We start from the raw sequence: 17,285 nt of genomic DNA on the forward strand, positions 1-17,285 counted from the left end.
ATGTAAGCCAAACAAGATTTTAAAATAGATTTTAAGTTATAATTTTTTAAATGAATGACACTAATATTCATTTACCTGAGACTCCACAACGACTGTGATCATAGAGATGCTGCTGGTGCATGGTAGATTTTTTGTATATAACATGAGGATGACCATTCTCATAATTAAAGTTACTAGAATCTTCCGTTATATTCCTCAAAGGCTCAATAAAATACTCTTCATCTTCTGTAGCAATCACTCCATGCTTAAAGAAGAAAATAAACACTTGAAAGACAGTATAGAACTCCTACTGAAAGCTTAACTTTAAAAAACATTTGACAATCATCTATCTCTGAAGAAATCCAGAACTGTAAGCCAACACAGAAATCAATGCATTCTCACTGATTTTAGTGGGAACACAATTAAGCACCTATAAGCAACACAATCAGAAAAGAATAAAAATATCATTGCCTGATTTCTGCAGTTCTTTCCCATCATTTTTGGTGGATGCTGTAAAAAAGCAAGGGATATTCTTGGTAAACGACAAATAATTTCTTCAGAGATGTTCCAAAACTACTATTCATATCCATTAAAATGCCAAGCCAAAATGGCCTTGCTCAAATGGCAAGACCAATTTCCCTCTATGACGGGTCAATGCTTAAAGCCACATACTGCATCAAAGCAAAACTGCACAAAGGATTAATTTTAGAACATATATTCAAGGAAACCATTCAGCATTTTACATCCAAATGTTTAATTCCCAAAACGCCCTAGTTATTAAAATCAAATTTATTAATACTAACCCAGGATACGCTGTCTACGAAGCACTTATTCCTTCAAAGTCTTGCCACAAATCTGGCAAATCCAAGTTGCTGCAGACTGTGCACTAGAACTCATTCTCCATAACAAATGAAGATTTTTTTCCTCATATTGCAGTTCAGAATAGTAGATACTCTATTCTCATAACTTCCACATTTGTGAACTCAGCTTCTTCCAAACAGGAAGTGGTTTATGGAAGAAAGAGGAGATTTCAGGCCAACTGTGCAATTTCCTGAAACTTCAGCAATTAAAACAGAACTTCAGCAGAAAATCCAGTTTGGAGATGCTTGTGGATATAGAAAGACTGTGGAATAAGCACTGACAGACTTCTACACCCATATTTGTTGAATAAAAAGTTCTGGTACCTATATCTAGAAAATTCTGAATGTGTGAACTTTCTACAATGCAAGAGCTACTCATCAGGTAGGAGAGTGGAAGCGGGAACTTCTGCATTCACACCCTGGTCTGATGAATCACAAATTTCTACCACACCTTTGATCTGTAAAGTACTATGCATGAACCTTTTTTAAAGGGCTTTTTTCCTCCAATGAGACTCCTATGATCAGCCATAAGGCCACTTGCTACATTATCTGCCCTCAATATCCTAAAGCTGCTTCCAAGATGAGGGCTTGCCAGCGTACTTGTAGTCAAAGCTCTTGTTCCTGCTGCTGTTTTGCACATCAAATGCCTCCTGTTCTTCACTCCAGGAATAACCGGGTTTCAGTAACAACATCTAACTTAACACAAAGAATACTGTATAACACATCAGAAAGAAGAGTGTTTTCCAAACATAACCCTATTACCAGTTTCAAAAATATGTGTATGAACACCCTGCAGCTTTCAACTACACATTCCTTGCATAGACTATGTATAGTGACTATAACAGTAATTGTTCCTCTTCAGTGGCATTTTTCATTATGAACTCAATTATTTTCTCAAGCAGGTAACATCAGCACCTATATTAATCTGGAAGATGCTGGTATCAAATTCCTCTCACAATGTCTTTTTGTTACTTAAAGTCTTAGATTTTACTAGAAAATAAATCATTTACTAGCACACTGCTGCTTAAATAGTATTGAAAATATAAACCAAATTGTAGCTTGGTTTGCCAGATGTGCAGAAAGAACCTTGACAGTCTGGACTGCATCCAGTCTGGATGTCAGACATCTGGGTTCAAGCGAATCCTGAGCCATTATAAGCTCCGTTATGTTCCCATAGGAAAAGAGTCCCGCAGAGTGGTTCTGGCCAACACCATCAGGCTGTCTGCTTTATGCCAAGCCTGAGAGGCCAGAGGTACCATCCAACCTGTGGCTCTGTCTCTGCAACAGAGTAGGTCTGAAACTAAAGCTGACTACTCTGAAGCATACATTCTTCATGTCTGTATTCAAGTCCAGCAAGGTTAACAAGTCTAAGCATGAATGAGATTTATATCAGAAACTGATAGCTTTATGCAGTGAGATGACCTCAGTGGGAGTCAGTTCAGATGCCATAAATGACACTTAATTGCAGCATTAATCCTCTATGCAAATCATGCATTTGCAAGAGCAAATACACAAAAAAACTATTATTAATGTCTGCAAACTATGATCCTTCATTCAGGTACTGGCAGTGAAAAAGGTTAGAAGAGTATCACTAATTTTCCCTATGCCTAGTTGACATCTGATCTCATCTGCCCAAGCGCTACGGTGGTTTGTGATTTTAATAACATTTAGCTAAGAAGAGCAAATAAATTTTCCTTTACACCTACCACCAGGTATTCAGAACATGTATGAAGACAGTTGCTGCAGCTAGCCAAATGGTTTGATAAATGTTGGAAATGAACTTGCTCTGCATATGCCCTTCATATAAACCAGGTTTAAAATGGTATACATGTACCAAACATACTAATTTTGCTTGCAAACAAAAACATTCTTCCTGCATTAACCTGATGCAAGTGGTCTTGCTGGATTGCAGCAACTAATTTTTAAGAAGCACTCCTAATCCTGTACATAAAAAGTATCTATGTCAGTGACAACCAGCACTTATTCTAACTACAAATTTAGAAAATTCATTTGGCTAGAGATACTTCAATTGTATATGCATTCAGCAATGCCTAATCAATAGTGGGAATTATGCTATTATATCCAAAACAACATTATAAACAACATTTTTAGCTTATAATCTACTAGAGCAGAATAGAATTTCAGTTGAAACAGATGACTGAAATAATGCCCTTTTAGAGCATTAAAAGGATTTTTTCTTTTTTACTTTTGTTATTAGTTTTGGACAGTTTGTAAATTAAACTTCTGCTCCAAAACATAAGAAATACCATTAAAACAGAAGAATGACCAGCAAAAGGTTTTTACAAAATGCCATGAATTTAAGAAACAAACTGAATGCCCCAAGTTGCTACAAGTAACATTCCCAAGATTATTATCTAAAACAGATTGTTTGAGGTCCTGTGTTATCCAATCCCACTATAGTCTGCCAACTCCTGCTAACATATATAAGGTCTGGTTCCAGCAGTTTGACATGCTTAGGCAAATCTGTGAATCCACACGGAGTTCCCCTGAATTTGTGAAAAGGAATCTTTTTCTGTTAGGCTGTCCAGATGGGGCCTTAACCTTCTTCAGATGGGGAATGTCCATCAGTCGCAGAAGCAAAGTGCATTATGAAGGACAAGTAAATGTGTGTCTTTTCCAGACAGCACTACTGTTTCACAATTTCTCCATGCCTTAAACATTTCTAGACTTTATGCTTTACCCATTGTTAATATAAAGTAGTAGTAATGGAAACATCTGAAAACATGTCTATGTTGCTCAGCATGTCTACAGCTGGCTATACACTGCCAGCTGAGGAAAAAGATTGCATTAGGTTACTGTGCTCTTGAAGACAAAAAAAAAAACAAAAACAAAAACAATAATCTGGCCTGAGACAGTGTATCATGGAATCTAATGAGACACCTTAAACTAGAACAGCAACAGTTTATATATAATTTTCTGAATACTATGGCTACACTGCAAATACATCCTAGTACCAGAGAGCTCCAAATACCCTGATCGAGAACACCAAATCTTTACAAAGACTAGAAATTTCAACATAATTTCTAATTTTTATAAATTATTGTACATATGACTCAAAAATGTCATATTATATTCAATTTATAACCTATGAAAGGAGATGAAGTTGGACCAGATGCTGGGGAGGGACTCGTCATAGGGACTGTAGTTATACAAGGAATAATGGGTTAAAACTTAAACGGGAAGTTTAGATTGGATATAAGGAAGAAGTTCTTTATTGTAAGGGTGGTGAGGCACTGGAATGGGTTGCCCAAGGAAGCTGTGAATACTCCATCCCTCGCAGGGTTCAAGGCCAGGCTGGGCAGCACCTTGGGTGACATGGTTTAGTGCAAGGTGTCTCTGCCCATGGCAGGGGGGTTGGAACTGGATGATCTTAAGGTCCTTTCCAACCCTAACGATTCTATGATTCTAATTCCCGTTCAGATGATCCCTGAGGTCCCCTCCACCCTCATGCTCAACGAATCTATTACTTCTTCATGGTAGAATGAGCTCTCAAATATGCTAATTTAAGAAGAATATGAATAATTTATACATAAATAAATTTAAGAAAACGTGAAACAAATGTAAATCTTCCAGTAAAATAATTCCCCCCTTAACCAAGTACAGTCATGCTTTTTGCCACATCCTACTTCTTGTGCTTTATCGTTTCTGTTTGGATAGACATCTGTGCTACCCACCATGAATGTTATTTAGTGTATGGAATTTCACATGCCATGGAAATACCGAGGTTTTTCCATTATCCTTGGAATCATAGTAACCTCAAAATGTGATTTAACTTCTCACACACCTTCCTAGTAATCATCGCTTTCTGCACATTTTAAACTATTTCTCACTGCTGGGCTTTTCAGCTGAAAATGAGAACAGCCACTACCGCAGAAAACTTGTTTAAGCAGTCACTTAAGAGCTTTGACACTAGGCAAAGGACAGAGGTGGGTCAGAATGCAAAAAAGTTTGATTTCTGGTCAATTCCACTACTATGAGCTCCAAAGCTTTTCTTCTTCAAGACTTGGTATCCTCAGAATTAGACAATCTTCTCTCCCTTGAGGTGAAGCTCTCTCTTCAGCTAGTCTAATACCATTTCTTCTGTCCTTTCCTTCAGGATGACATACTCAGCTTCAGCAATGCCTCAGGCTTGCTGCTTTGCACCCAACATCCAAAGGCCCTAAATGCTGCTCATTGCAGGCTCTTTCATGAGAAGGCCAAACCTGCAATCCATCCACAAACGTAACATACACTAAATACGAGTTTAGAAGCCAGCAAGCCTGCCGGACAAGACCTTCAATTTCCTCACATGACTGCTCACTGGATTACAGAGCTTTCCTCAGAACTTCAGACAATTTATAGCATAATCAGGGCCCCGCAGATGGAAATTGCTGGAATGAAACTTCAGTAAGCAGCAGCCTGTAATTCTGGGGCACTTGGTAATGAGAAACATAGAGGGAGAGGCTGAAGCAGAAAACAGTGAAGTGAAATGACTGCTTATCACTTTAATTATAACTCCACTGACAGAAAGCCCTCCTTGCACTGGAACTCACCTCAGATACAAGTATTCTTCAAAGTCATACTATTTACATTAATTAGAACATGGTCTCACCTGACCACCCTGAATAACTAAACAGAGTTACCACAAAACATTGACTGTGGGGAAGAAATCTGACTCACTTGGTAATCCTGAAGTCTAACAAGACAACAGGAACAAATGGAATGCTTAAATTGGGCTTGTGAGCAACACCCACTGTTAAACATTACTCCATGGTTTAAACTTAAAATGACTTGCTTTGAGACAGATGTCAATCAAGGACTATACAGAATGCGACTGGCAGTTTCTTACAGACCAATACTCAGTCTGGAAAATACAACAAATGCCTTAAGCATGACATCTTCTGAACTATCACCAATTCTAAAACAAATAATATTGTCTCCGATATTTACTGCTAATTGCTTTATTAAATATGTTCTAACCCCCAGCTCTATAACAAAATATTTCTCAGTGGGAATCATCATTTAAAAATAACTGTAATGGATTTATCTGAATGGAGTGGTAACGCCCACACTCAGTTACCAAGAAGGCCCTGCCAACACTGGGTGACAGAGATGTTTCTATACGGTAGGGGATGACACTGAGTCAAGCCTACCATTGCACCCCTTTGCAGGCGTTCTTGGCTCACTCCCCAGCCAGCGTCAGAGGGGAACTGAAAGGGGAGCACCATGGCGGGTGCATGACTGTAGGCTACAAGGGAGCCAACCACTCTGTGCCTCAGCAGGCAGAAACTCTGGAGATTAAAAGATGCTGCATGCATCTGTGTAAGAAGCTAGTCCTGAAAGCAGGGATTTGGTCTCCATAGCGCATTTAGCTGCAATAAGCCCAAAAGCAAAATGCCTGAATCTATTACTTTAAGAGCTTAAATAACTGTGACAAAAAGAGTTGTTATATGTGAACTGCAAAACCAAAGTGAAATTGCACTAAATTTAGACTTGCATACCTGCATTAACGAAACTCTCATACCGCACTCAGTGGAACATCATTTTAACTACATTTCTCAGAAAGTGTTCACTCAACCCTGGAAATCCCCATTAAATCCTTTTTCCTCGAGAGTACTCCAAATGTTAACTGGACTGAATCAGGGATACCACAAGTAGCTGGATGTAATGCAACCTATCTAGGTTTGAAGCAGCTGGCTTTTATTTGTAAATAACATACCAAGATACGCTACCCAATAGCATTTCCAAGGATAAACAGGAATTAGTATAGCAAGTCTACGAAATCTTTATTTTTTTCCTTAGCAATTAGTTAGATCTGACTATTCCTAATGAAAGGATTGACCAGTGCTCTACTATAATTAAAACAGAACGAATAACTGTTATACATACATTCATTTTTACTAGAGAAATTACTGGCTCTTGATTTAGCATTTCCTAGTCACGCTCTTCTATTTCAATACTTTGTTACCCAATATTTTAAAGTTTTTTGCATTTGATTTCTAATTTCTGTTGGGAATAAACACAGTTTTACTCCCTGCAAGACCCCATGATCCAGAGATGAACAGTGAAACAAGAATGAAAGAGATGAGAATTTCTAGTCCCAGTTTTAAATACAACTGCTTACAATTTGTAAACAAAGTATTTCTAAAGAAGGTAAATAATTACTTTCCGATGCTAGTACTTGCAAAGTACCTACTTTCTTCTTCAATCCTTGAATTTATAGCAATGACAACTTCCACCGCAAGCAATTTCTGTTCTCTGTTATTTACTCTAGGTTTCTCAAAGACAACAAGCAGGTGTTTAGTTCAATCAATGTCTTTGCGGAGAGATTTGGCATCCTAAAGGATACACTATTTCCTCCTTCCCACCCTTTGATCTTGCAACACTTTTATAACCTGTAAGGATCCCAAAACAGATCTTATGTCACAGCCCTAGTGCAGACACTGTAACACTGAAAACTTTGACTGTTAAAGGACTACAGAATTGTGTCTTAGTACCTAAAATTAAGCTTGAAAAACTGATGGCTACTTTTCCCCAGGACCCAGATAAGGTTTTAGAGGATTTCTGCATCCTTCTGTCTGCTTCTTGCAGGGACTCGGAAAACTGAAAAATACGCCAAGTAAGTTGTTATTCTGTAACTTGAAAGGGACAAACACACTATTACATAGAACATGTAATGTGCACTTACCAGACCATTGCAGTTGCTTAAGGCCACTTTAGTTGTACTGTGTTGGTCTTGCAAATATCCTGTGTAGTAACAGTGGTCTAAAAAATCGTGCTTCCACTGCGGTCCATCTTTCCCCCAGTATTCTACTGTAAAATGTCTGGACACCAAATCTGTGTTGAGAGTCAGGTTTAAATGAAAGTGCTTCCCATAGGCAGAAAGTTTAAAAAATAATTTAGATGCTGCCAGTTCTTGGTCATAAGGGTCTGTACTCCTCCTCCTTCTTGAGGGTTTATCATTTTTCACAGTAAAGCTGAGGAAGGCTCCATCCTGATCAACCCTTATTGGGACTGTTAGTTGGTAATGTTCAAGGTAAGACAGGAATTCCTCTTTGTAATCACAAGGTAAGACAGTCCAAGGAGTGGGCACAGAAGAGAAGAAAATATAACAGTGGTATCATAAGCATAAGCCATACTTGGTTATATCTTATCATCCTCATGAGTAAAAGTAATTTTTGTCATTCTTTTAAATGCAAGATGCAGCATTTTACTAAATAATTTTTTTTTTCTTTTTAAGTCAAGAAAATGTGTTCAGTTTCCTATTTATTTGATATCACTGGAAATAACACGAGTTCTTAACTAAATATCTTTTCCTATTTACCCAAAATACATAAATATTTGGGCCTAAATTCTAAACTAAAAACATGTAAAAACATGTAAACAGCTCTTCATTTTATTAAAAAACTACACATGCTAATGGATCAACATAAGACTAGATCCTCACTTAATAGTTTAAAAATATGTTAGTATTATGTCTAATATGTTAGTATTAAGTCTCTAAACTACTATCAAGTACAACATTTTACTGTATTTAATTTGCAAGGCTTTCCTACAGTTAAAACCAGAAAGAAATTAAAATTACAAATTTAATCAGATTTGCTGCATATAAAATTCCATGATAAACCTAAGAGCAGAGCCCATATGATCTCACGAATTATATAAACATGGTTTAGAAAATACTACCCACATGCAATGCAAGAACAGATGCTTCTTATGAACTAGAGGTTGAACCCTACCTTGAGAACTATATGAAAGCTTGTTGTCACTGTGAAATTCCGATGAAACCATGACTAGGCTCAAAATCCATGTCCACATCTTCCAAAAGATTTCCATAATTTAGGAAAAAAAAAAAAAAAAAAAAAACAGAAAGCACCTTTTTTTATTTTTTTTTTTTCTCTTCAGGGAGCTACCCACGTGCTACAGAGTTAACTCCACTCCAGAATCACACCATAACAGGTCAGGTATATTTATCTTATATTACTTCAAATTAATTATTGGATATTCCACCTTTTGACAGGTATCCTTTTCCAACAACCTGTACTTTCTTCTATATCTGCAGTCATTTTCTCAATTCAGAATAAGTATTTGTAAGATTCCTTAAGATATCAGACTGGACAGTTATTGAACTTGTTCCATTTCTTTTCCTGAAAAGAAAAAAAAAAAAAAGAAAAAAAAAAGGAAAGGAAGAAAGAAAGAAAATTACTCAAATAAGTCAAGGCAAATTCTTTTTACTAAAACAGATCTATATTACAAAACACAAAGCCATTACAGTGAACAGGCAAGGCACTATTTTTGAAACAACAGTCAATCATTATTACTCATGGTCCAAGGTCACAATCTTACAAAAACTATGAATTACTATTAACCTTGAGCAGCAGAGCTATTCCGCTTAAGGTGTACACATTGACTTTGTATTAAATAGGCATAAGGAGTCATAAAATTAAGGTTTCTTGCTGCTGAAATGCTGTGTTCAGACTTGTTCCAGGTATAATCAATGCTGTGCACTCATTGATTTCAGCGGTGAATAACTATACCATATACACTGGTTGACAAAGTAAGAACCTGGGAAAGAATCCAGAGTACAGTTATCTGATCTTTCTGCAGCATGTATTTTGTTATTACTTGGGCCTGGGTTCTGCTTATGCAGGCAGAATTCTCATTCTCTTAAATGGAAATGCTGCACATTCTAATACCAAAGATCACATTTCAGTATCTGAAGCTATCCATCACACACATTCTAATTTTTCACGTATTTGTTGTCAAAAAAGTTTTGTGAATATCTTACAAATTTTGAAGAGACATAATCAACCCTATACTCTTCGGCTACATTAGTACACTAAATAACATGCCTTACTCCTAATTTGCAAATGTCCAGTTTCAAATTCCCGTCACTGAATCTTGCTTTACCCCATCTGCTAATGAGCTGCTTTCTTCTCCTTGCATGGGTAGTTATAATCTGATATAAGCACCTCTGTACACTTCTTGATACGCAGCTCAAAGTATTGGGTTTACCTCACTCTGTTCAATCCAGTTTCCAGATGTCTAAATACTTCTGCAGTTATTTTCTGAATCCTTTCCAATTAATCAGCATCCCTTTCCATGCACGGACACCAGAACTGGACACTGCAGACCAGTAATGACTGGTTACTGCCATATATAGAGGTAACATTGTCCCATAGCTTTTACTTCACCGAAAAAAATCGTAACATGGAGCTCGCGTTCAGCCTAATAGGCTGATAATAAGTTATTCTAACATTAAGATCTCCCAAAACTGTAGTACCTAAAGAGCCAGGTAGCTCAGAATACCAGATGTGAATTAGTGTCCATTATTCCGACACCCAATGCCCACATGGTGGGTGTTGGTCAACAGCGTCCAACAGTCACCCTCTGTCTACTGTTGTTGCAGATGTCTGTCTGAAATGGTGTCCCACATTCCAAGCTTCTCACAAGAAAAAACTCTTTTAATCTTAGGCTTTCTGGAAACTTTAGCAAAGTTTTTAACCTCCTTTCCAAAAGTATTATAGCCAACTTGAGCAGTGATACAGGCAGACTACACATAGCTACACTAATGCTCTGAATTAAGGAGCAGTCAAGAGACATGAAGAATGAAACACTCAGGCAACTCCAGAAACAGTACTTCTAGTGTGAAGTTTGAAGTAAGCACATATTCAGTATTCCACTTTTAATTGTTGATAAAATGGCACATTCGGTCATCACCAAGGTTACAGTAAAAAGCATTTCCTCCATCTCATGGCTCAACTACACATTCACCCACCTGTCAGGGCAGGTGTGGCTCCATGTCCTGAACCATCATCTAAAACCACAAATGCTGCCTAACTATAAATCATAAGCAGCAAAGAAGAAGCATAAGATGCTTTTTGGAATCTAGGGTGCCGATGACAAAGCCGTGTTGGTACTGCCATTTCTGTGGAGGCACTGACAAGATTGGCAGTCCTGTCACCAGTACCAGGAGCTTCCCACCCACTGAAACTCAGCGAGTAGAAAAAGGGCATAAACACATACCAGGAGACTTTGGGGCAGAGACCGGGCTATGAGGAGGTGACTTCCCAAACTGCTCAGATCAAGTCACCTCTGGGTTGCATGGGGAGCCTCCATCCACCCAAAGGCACCTTTGGGCAGCTAAAGCACCTCTTAAACTGAAATAGCTCAAGTTGTAGGACAGGCAAGCTATCAGGAGACCATTAATCCAAGAGCATCCCCACACGTGCCTACAGTGCCACACACCCATGGGGACTGCCATGGCTCCGAGGTCTCCACATCCGGGTCGCTCACCACAGAACCGTCAGGCTCCAGCGCGCTTCGAGGCGGCAGCAGCAGGGAGGTCTCCCGGTCGCAGGCGAACTGCCGAAATAACGCGACACCACCGCGCCGGATGGCGGAGACCAACCGGGGGTGACGCTTCGAGGCGGAATGGAAGGGTCGAACTAGGCGGCGAGGGGGAAATAGCCCCGCTCCCGGCGGGCGAAGGGCGGCGAGGTCACCACGCCTCCACCGGCTGTTTCCCCCGCCGTCGCCCTGAGGAGCCCGCCGCCCTCCCGCCCTCTCCAGCCCCGGCGGGCGGCGGGGACCGCCGCGGTGAGGGGAGGCGCGGCCAGGGCCGGCCGTCCCGCAGCGCCGGCAGTACGAGTGGTTGCTACGGAAATGATGAGGGAGGGAGGGCGGGAGGGGACGGGGCGGGGGGCGGGCGGCATCAATCACACAAATTCAATTACAGGTATCGGGACTGGCCCTGAAAAGCGTCGCTGGGCTTCAAAAGCCGGGGATTAGCCGTGCCCCCGGGAGCTCCCTAGGCGAAAACAGCGGCGCGCAGCCCGCACCGTGAACAGCTTGGTGAGAAGAGACGGGGGCCGGGGGGCGGCGCGGAGCGGGACACGTACAAAGGGGACGGACACATCCTTCCTCCCCGGGAATGAGCCAGAAGCCCAGGCGTGAGGAGCAGAACTGCCGCTGTGCGAGCCCTGATGTGCAGCGGGGCCGGCCGGCTGGCCCCCGGGGCAATGGGGTCGCGAACGGCACACCCCGCCCCACTGACTCCTGCTGTCGAGGAGTGAGGAGAGTATGCAAAGAAAGCACACACACACACCCCAAAAAAAAGTCGACAGACTGGAAAATATACACGGCTACACACACAGCCCAACACGTATACAGACGCGTACTACACGCGTCTGCACGCACATGAAGTAAAACAAAAAAACTAACAAACTAGTATTAAATCAAGTTGGAGGTCCCCAGACACATTATTCCTCAAAGAAAATCCAGAAGGAAAAAAAAAGAAAAAACCCTCCTCCCTAGGGAGGCTGAAGGGAAGAGTCTGGTTGCTGCGGTGGAGTTGATCCTAGTTAACTTTCAGCAGCCCATTTCCAGACAGCAGCGCTGAATCTATTTGGATAAAACGCGTGTGACCCAGACACTTGGCGTTTGGCCCAAACGCGTTGCACCGGCAGCCCAAATAAAAACAAGAGTCTGACTCTCCCTCCCTCCCTCCTCTCTCTTCTCTCTTGTACAACAATGAAAGAAAATCCCGAAGACAAAACCCGCACACGCATTGCCAGGGAGCGAAAGCCCACTTACCTCCTCCCACCAGACAAAGTCCCTATGAGCCCCGGGCCGCGGCGCAGACAGGCACACACGGACAAACGCGCCTCCGCGGGATTGGAAGTCTGGCAAATCCTAAGCGGCTCGAAGTAAATCAAAACCACACGCTTCCATCTTCCTGACGAGCCCGGCATCCCCGCCGGCACCGGGCTGCGGGACGGCAGCGGAGCCGCCTCCCTCCCCACCCACCCCACCCCCCCCGCACGGAACGTGCACTTGTCTGACCACTGCAGAGGACGGCGGGACCGAGCGCAGAGACACCCCAAGCAGCGGCGGCAAGTCGTCCTCGGGGCTTGGGGGCTCCTCTGGGGTTCATCTGTTGCTTGGTTCTCGGTTGGGATCCCCCCGTCCGCCCCCTCTACCAACAGCTCAGTATCAAAAGTGTGAAAAAAAAATAAAAATATATGTAAAAAAGTTGCACTGAGACCGTTCTCATAAATCACTGCTCGTTACGGGTGAAAATCCTTGCACCCGCTTCCCCCATCAGAGACTTCTCTCTGAAATTACTCCAAATGCACCTCACCTAATACTATATAAACCTCCCCCCGCTCCCTAAAGCCCTGCACGCACCATCGCTCAGGACACAAGAAAAGCAAAAAGTTTCATTGAATATCGTGAAATCTTCCTTACCGTTTTCATCTTCAATTTCAGATATAAAGTAAGTTTCAAACAATGGGGATTGCACAGGACGGTTCCCGTATTCCTCTCTGCTTTTCCCCCTCTGTGCAAGCAACCATCAGGGCTCTATTCTCCAACTGAGTAAGATTCGCTAGCCTTCCTTCCTAAAAGGGTTTTAGAAAACGGGCTGGCTTGGCAAGAGGAAGGATGCCATCAATTCACCCAACCTATCACCCTGCATATTTTGTCTTTCCAACAAAAAAAAAAGGGGGGGGGGGGGGAGAAAGGAAGGAAAAACAGGCTTATATTGGGGGGGGGGTGGGTGCCCTCCTCTTCAGCAGCCTCCTCTGTGCAAAATACCATGTGAATATCATCTGAGTTACGGGGGGAGAGGGGGGAGAGCGAGACAGAGCGGGGGGGGGAAGAGTGGGGTGGGTAGAGGAGGAGAGAGGAGGCAGACAGAGCAGGGAGGGCTCAGGAAGGTTTGGTTGAAGTAGCCTCAGACCTCCTCCAGCTGCGGCCGCCGGCCAAGCCAAGCGCGGCAGCAGCAGGGAGCTTGGCAGCCTCGCCCGGGGGACGGCGCGGAGAACGCTGACGTCAGCCGCAGATGTGCCCCGGGACGGCGGCACAGCCGCTGCGCATGCGCGCCATGTCACGTGGCGGCGGGGGTGTGGGACAGGGGTACAGGCGGGGTAACGAGAACCGGCCGGGGGTGGGAGGTGGGGAGTGGGGTAACGTCCTTGGTGCAGCCGCTTTGCCCGGTGCTGCTGGAGGGGAGTCCAGCCTGGCCGTGGAGAGCTGGCGGGGCGGCCTTAAGTGTGCAGGCAGCGGCCGGCGGGCCCGGGCGGTCTCTCCCCTCTCATACCGGTGCCCCTTCCCTCCCCGCCGGCAGGTCCCTTCTCGCTCCCCGTAAAGGGCCTTGATTAAAGAAGTAACGCCGCTTCAGCTGAGGGGAGGTGGGGGTTGCGGCCCGTCATCAGAGCCCTGACGGGGTCGGACTGTGCCTGCGCAAGGCGCTTTCGCTTTGCTTTGGGGCGGGGCGGGGGTCGGGGCGGCAGGGCCCCGCTGGGCAGCAGGAGGACGGCGGGCGTGGGGCATGGCCGAGGGACCGCATCTGCTCCGCGGAGCCAGCGGTGGCGGAGGATGGTGACCCGAGACCTGCCCTCCTGCCCGCCAAGTTAATTCCTATAGCCAGAAAAAAAGGAGGAAAAAATAAAAAAATCCTTCATAAATCCAGGTTCTAAGGTTTCAAGCTTCTGCTAACATTATTTCCCGAATGGTGCTGATGCGCGCCCCCATCCCGAGCCGGAGGTAGTAGGTGTAATTTTTCTGGTGAATCCACAATAGCTGGCTGGGCTGTGGAATGATTCGCGAGGAAAGGCACAGTCACTCGGGGACTCCTCCGAGTGTCGAAAGAACAGGACCGGCTCGCAGGATCAGCCGTGAGGCTGCCTTACTAGCGAGGGTGGTGAGTAACCCTCGGCGCTGACCCTGGTCACTCCGGGACGACTGTGTGCCCTGCGAGATGGGCAAGTCAGAGCTGTGCTGGGCGCTCCACGCTTCAAATAAACTCTGCACACCCACCTTTGAAAGTGAAGCACTGCGATAGCGGGGTTACACTCTGCACAGAAGCATGTGAAATCTCTGTTAACAGCAGCGTTAGCAAAATAAGCACATACGCCTAAAAGGTACTCGCAGTTTTCATCATTCACACGGAACTCCGCACTGAATACAGTAGATACTGATTTGTGAGACCCTGTTACAATTCTTGGGCAAATTAATGTTGCAGTGTTTCGAGTAGTAGCAGAGTACCAGCGCACAGAAAAGCGGAGCTGTGAAAGCATTGCTCCCTCGGAACAGGGGCATTCAGAGAGAGAAATGCTCCCATGCGGGAGGTGCGCCGCCAGCCTGCGCCCCGCGTATTAATTGCTCATACCGAGGGCGCCATCCTGCGTCCGACCTTCCTTTTCCTCGCCCTCTACCTGCCTAGGCAGCTACTGCTGTAATGGGTACGGCTGGGTAATTGAAACCGGTGTCTCTAACGTTGAAATGGGTATTTTTTGTTAATATGTCAAAGTTCACGTTTCTGCAACAAATTAATACATAAGATGATCAACTTGGATAAATCACGCTCACCTCGGAAGCCCTGCAGCAGGATGCAGCTAGGTGTACCTTAGCCACATCACCTGTCTCCACTGACAGGCATAGTGACAGGTTCTGCTCAGCCTTCTCTGCAAATGGAGCCGTACACATGGAGAACAGGGAGAGTCTGTTCTTCTGAAAGGACAGATTCTAAAGAGAGAGTTTTTTACCCATTCTTCATCAGAACCAAAAATAACCTTTTGAACAGACAGACATGTATCATGGCCAATTGCCTCATGCTTATGGTATCCTCATGGGATTTGAGAGACCTGCTTTCAAATTGAGACCCTTCCCGAATCAGACTCAGGAATGCTCACGTTGCTGTCTGACGGCTAGGCTGAGGACTATTCTGGTGTGGAAGACTGGTCTCTCCGTGGCTGGAGCTGCTCCGCTGTGTATAACTGATTAAATACTCATCAAGCTAAAAAGAAAGACAGCTTATCACTGTCTGGTTAGGGCCCTCACATGGGTTCAACTCCCCTGCTCTAAATCAAGCAAAGCAAAGCAAAGATATATGAACTCTGCAAAACCCAGCTGCTTGCTCAGACCAACAAGTTATTTATTCCCTGTCCCAGACAATCACATTTTCTTGCCTACAGCCACTAGTGTATGTATACCAGTCAAAACCGGTATATACCAGGAAAAGCTTTGGCTGCAGTAAAAAAATTCCTACCGTCTGTGATTAGAATTTCTGACAGAATTCCCAGTACAGACTGACTTACCTGTTTTGCTTTGTTGCATAAAATAATTTTTCAGAGTGAAACCTTATTCAGATAAAAATAGTGATCTTATTTGATTATTTTATTTTTGTTTCATCAGCCCAAATAGCATCTATATACATTTTTTTATGATCTGTGATTTTTTTAGAAAAGAAACATGCATAGGAAGTAATATACAGATTGATAGCATAAATTTTTCTTCACTGCAAGTAGAAGGCTTTATAGCAGGAACAGGAATTCTACTGTGAATTCTGGTAATATGTATAAAACATTTGGCCAAATGTGTCTCAGAAGCTCTGGACAGGATTACACATTTGTTGAGCACAGAATATATTACCCTATGTCTTAACCAGTTTGTTAGCTTTTGCTGCCCATGGAAGTAGTTAGCTACAGTGCTCTTGACTTCAGGCCTTTGAAACCTTTAGTATGTCAGTCAACAACTGATAAGATTGGCAAGCACGTTTTTTTTATTTAAATATTTATATTAAATTTCAATTTAACACTGCTAGGTATATCAGAGATATTTGGAGTGGTACCAAGAATCTTGCTTTTGGGTGAAATAAATACAGAAGAGAAACCTACAAGTCTTTGGTGAGCAGTGTGTTTATGTAAGATGAGGGTGTTGTTACTTGTACGTTTGGATGGACATGCTTAACATGCGGGGCTTTTTTTCCAAGGTGTCAATGAAGACCTGAGGATAATAACCTATCATCTTTAGAAATATACTAGCAGTGTTTGGGGATTAAAAATACATATCTAAAGTTTTAAATTACATAAATATACTTGCTAGAATACTTCAGTTGACCATATAGTCGAAAAAAAAAACCAACAGTATAACCTTACATTTAGATGTGCTATAGGTTCAGTGCTTTATTTGTGCATATAAGGAGAAAAATTCCTGATGTGCATGTGGACTTCATTTTTAGTCCTCCAAACTAAAAGATTCTAGTGGTGCTTGAATGTAATAGTGCTGCTGAGATGCAGTATTTGAATCATTGACTTTTCCTTACATATCTCCTGAATTCAGATGGCTTCTAAATCTCATCTTCCCTACAGGGAGAGATCTAAAAACGTTTCTAGAAATTACCCTGAGCCATGTATTCAGCCTAATACCGACTACTTGCCATCAGGAGTAGAATCTATTGTGCCTGGCACATTGTATTTCAGAGAAAGAATGCATATGAAGGTGTACTTTCCATTGGAAAAGGCACCCCTTTCAAGCTGTCATTGATGGCCCACTACAACAAACCTCACAGCTATGCATTTAGCTTCAAGTATGGCTTTGAGGCTACTTCTGCCCAGCAATGTGGGTATTGCCAAGAATGCCTTAATTTAAATATGAAGAACC

The 17,285-nt window shown here is 42.9% G+C and overlaps 1 protein-coding gene across 4 annotated transcripts in view; it reads right to left on the reverse strand.

The window, feature by feature from the left end:
* Positions 1 to 13,704, reverse strand: part of ADAMTS6 (ADAM metallopeptidase with thrombospondin type 1 motif 6) — a 150,534-nt gene extending 136,830 nt beyond the window's left edge. For 2 of the 4 annotated variants that reach the window (XM_062612297.1, XM_062612294.1), the window contains exons 1-4: positions 13,089 to 13,704; positions 8,579 to 8,986; positions 7,528 to 7,892; positions 76 to 244 (exon numbers count right to left, since the gene is read on the reverse strand). In XM_062612297.1, coding sequence (XP_062468281.1) covers positions 76 to 244; positions 7,528 to 7,892; positions 8,579 to 8,675 — 631 coding nt within the window. In that variant the 5' untranslated portion in view covers positions 8,676 to 8,986; positions 13,089 to 13,704. Of the gene's footprint in view, positions 1 to 75; positions 245 to 7,527; positions 7,893 to 8,578; positions 8,987 to 12,434; positions 12,601 to 13,088 lie in introns of those variants that run through there. The other 2 variants (XM_062612295.1, XM_062612296.1) reach the window with 2 other exon arrangements.
* Positions 13,705 to 17,285: the final 3,581 nt, after the last annotated feature.

The sequence above is a fragment of the Pezoporus occidentalis genome, unplaced genomic scaffold, assembly GCF_034315485.1.
Source record: "Pezoporus occidentalis ecotype Australia unplaced genomic scaffold, CSIRO_AGI_Poc_V1 ctg16, whole genome shotgun sequence".
Taxonomy (NCBI): Eukaryota; Metazoa; Chordata; class Aves; order Psittaciformes; family Psittacidae; genus Pezoporus; species Pezoporus occidentalis.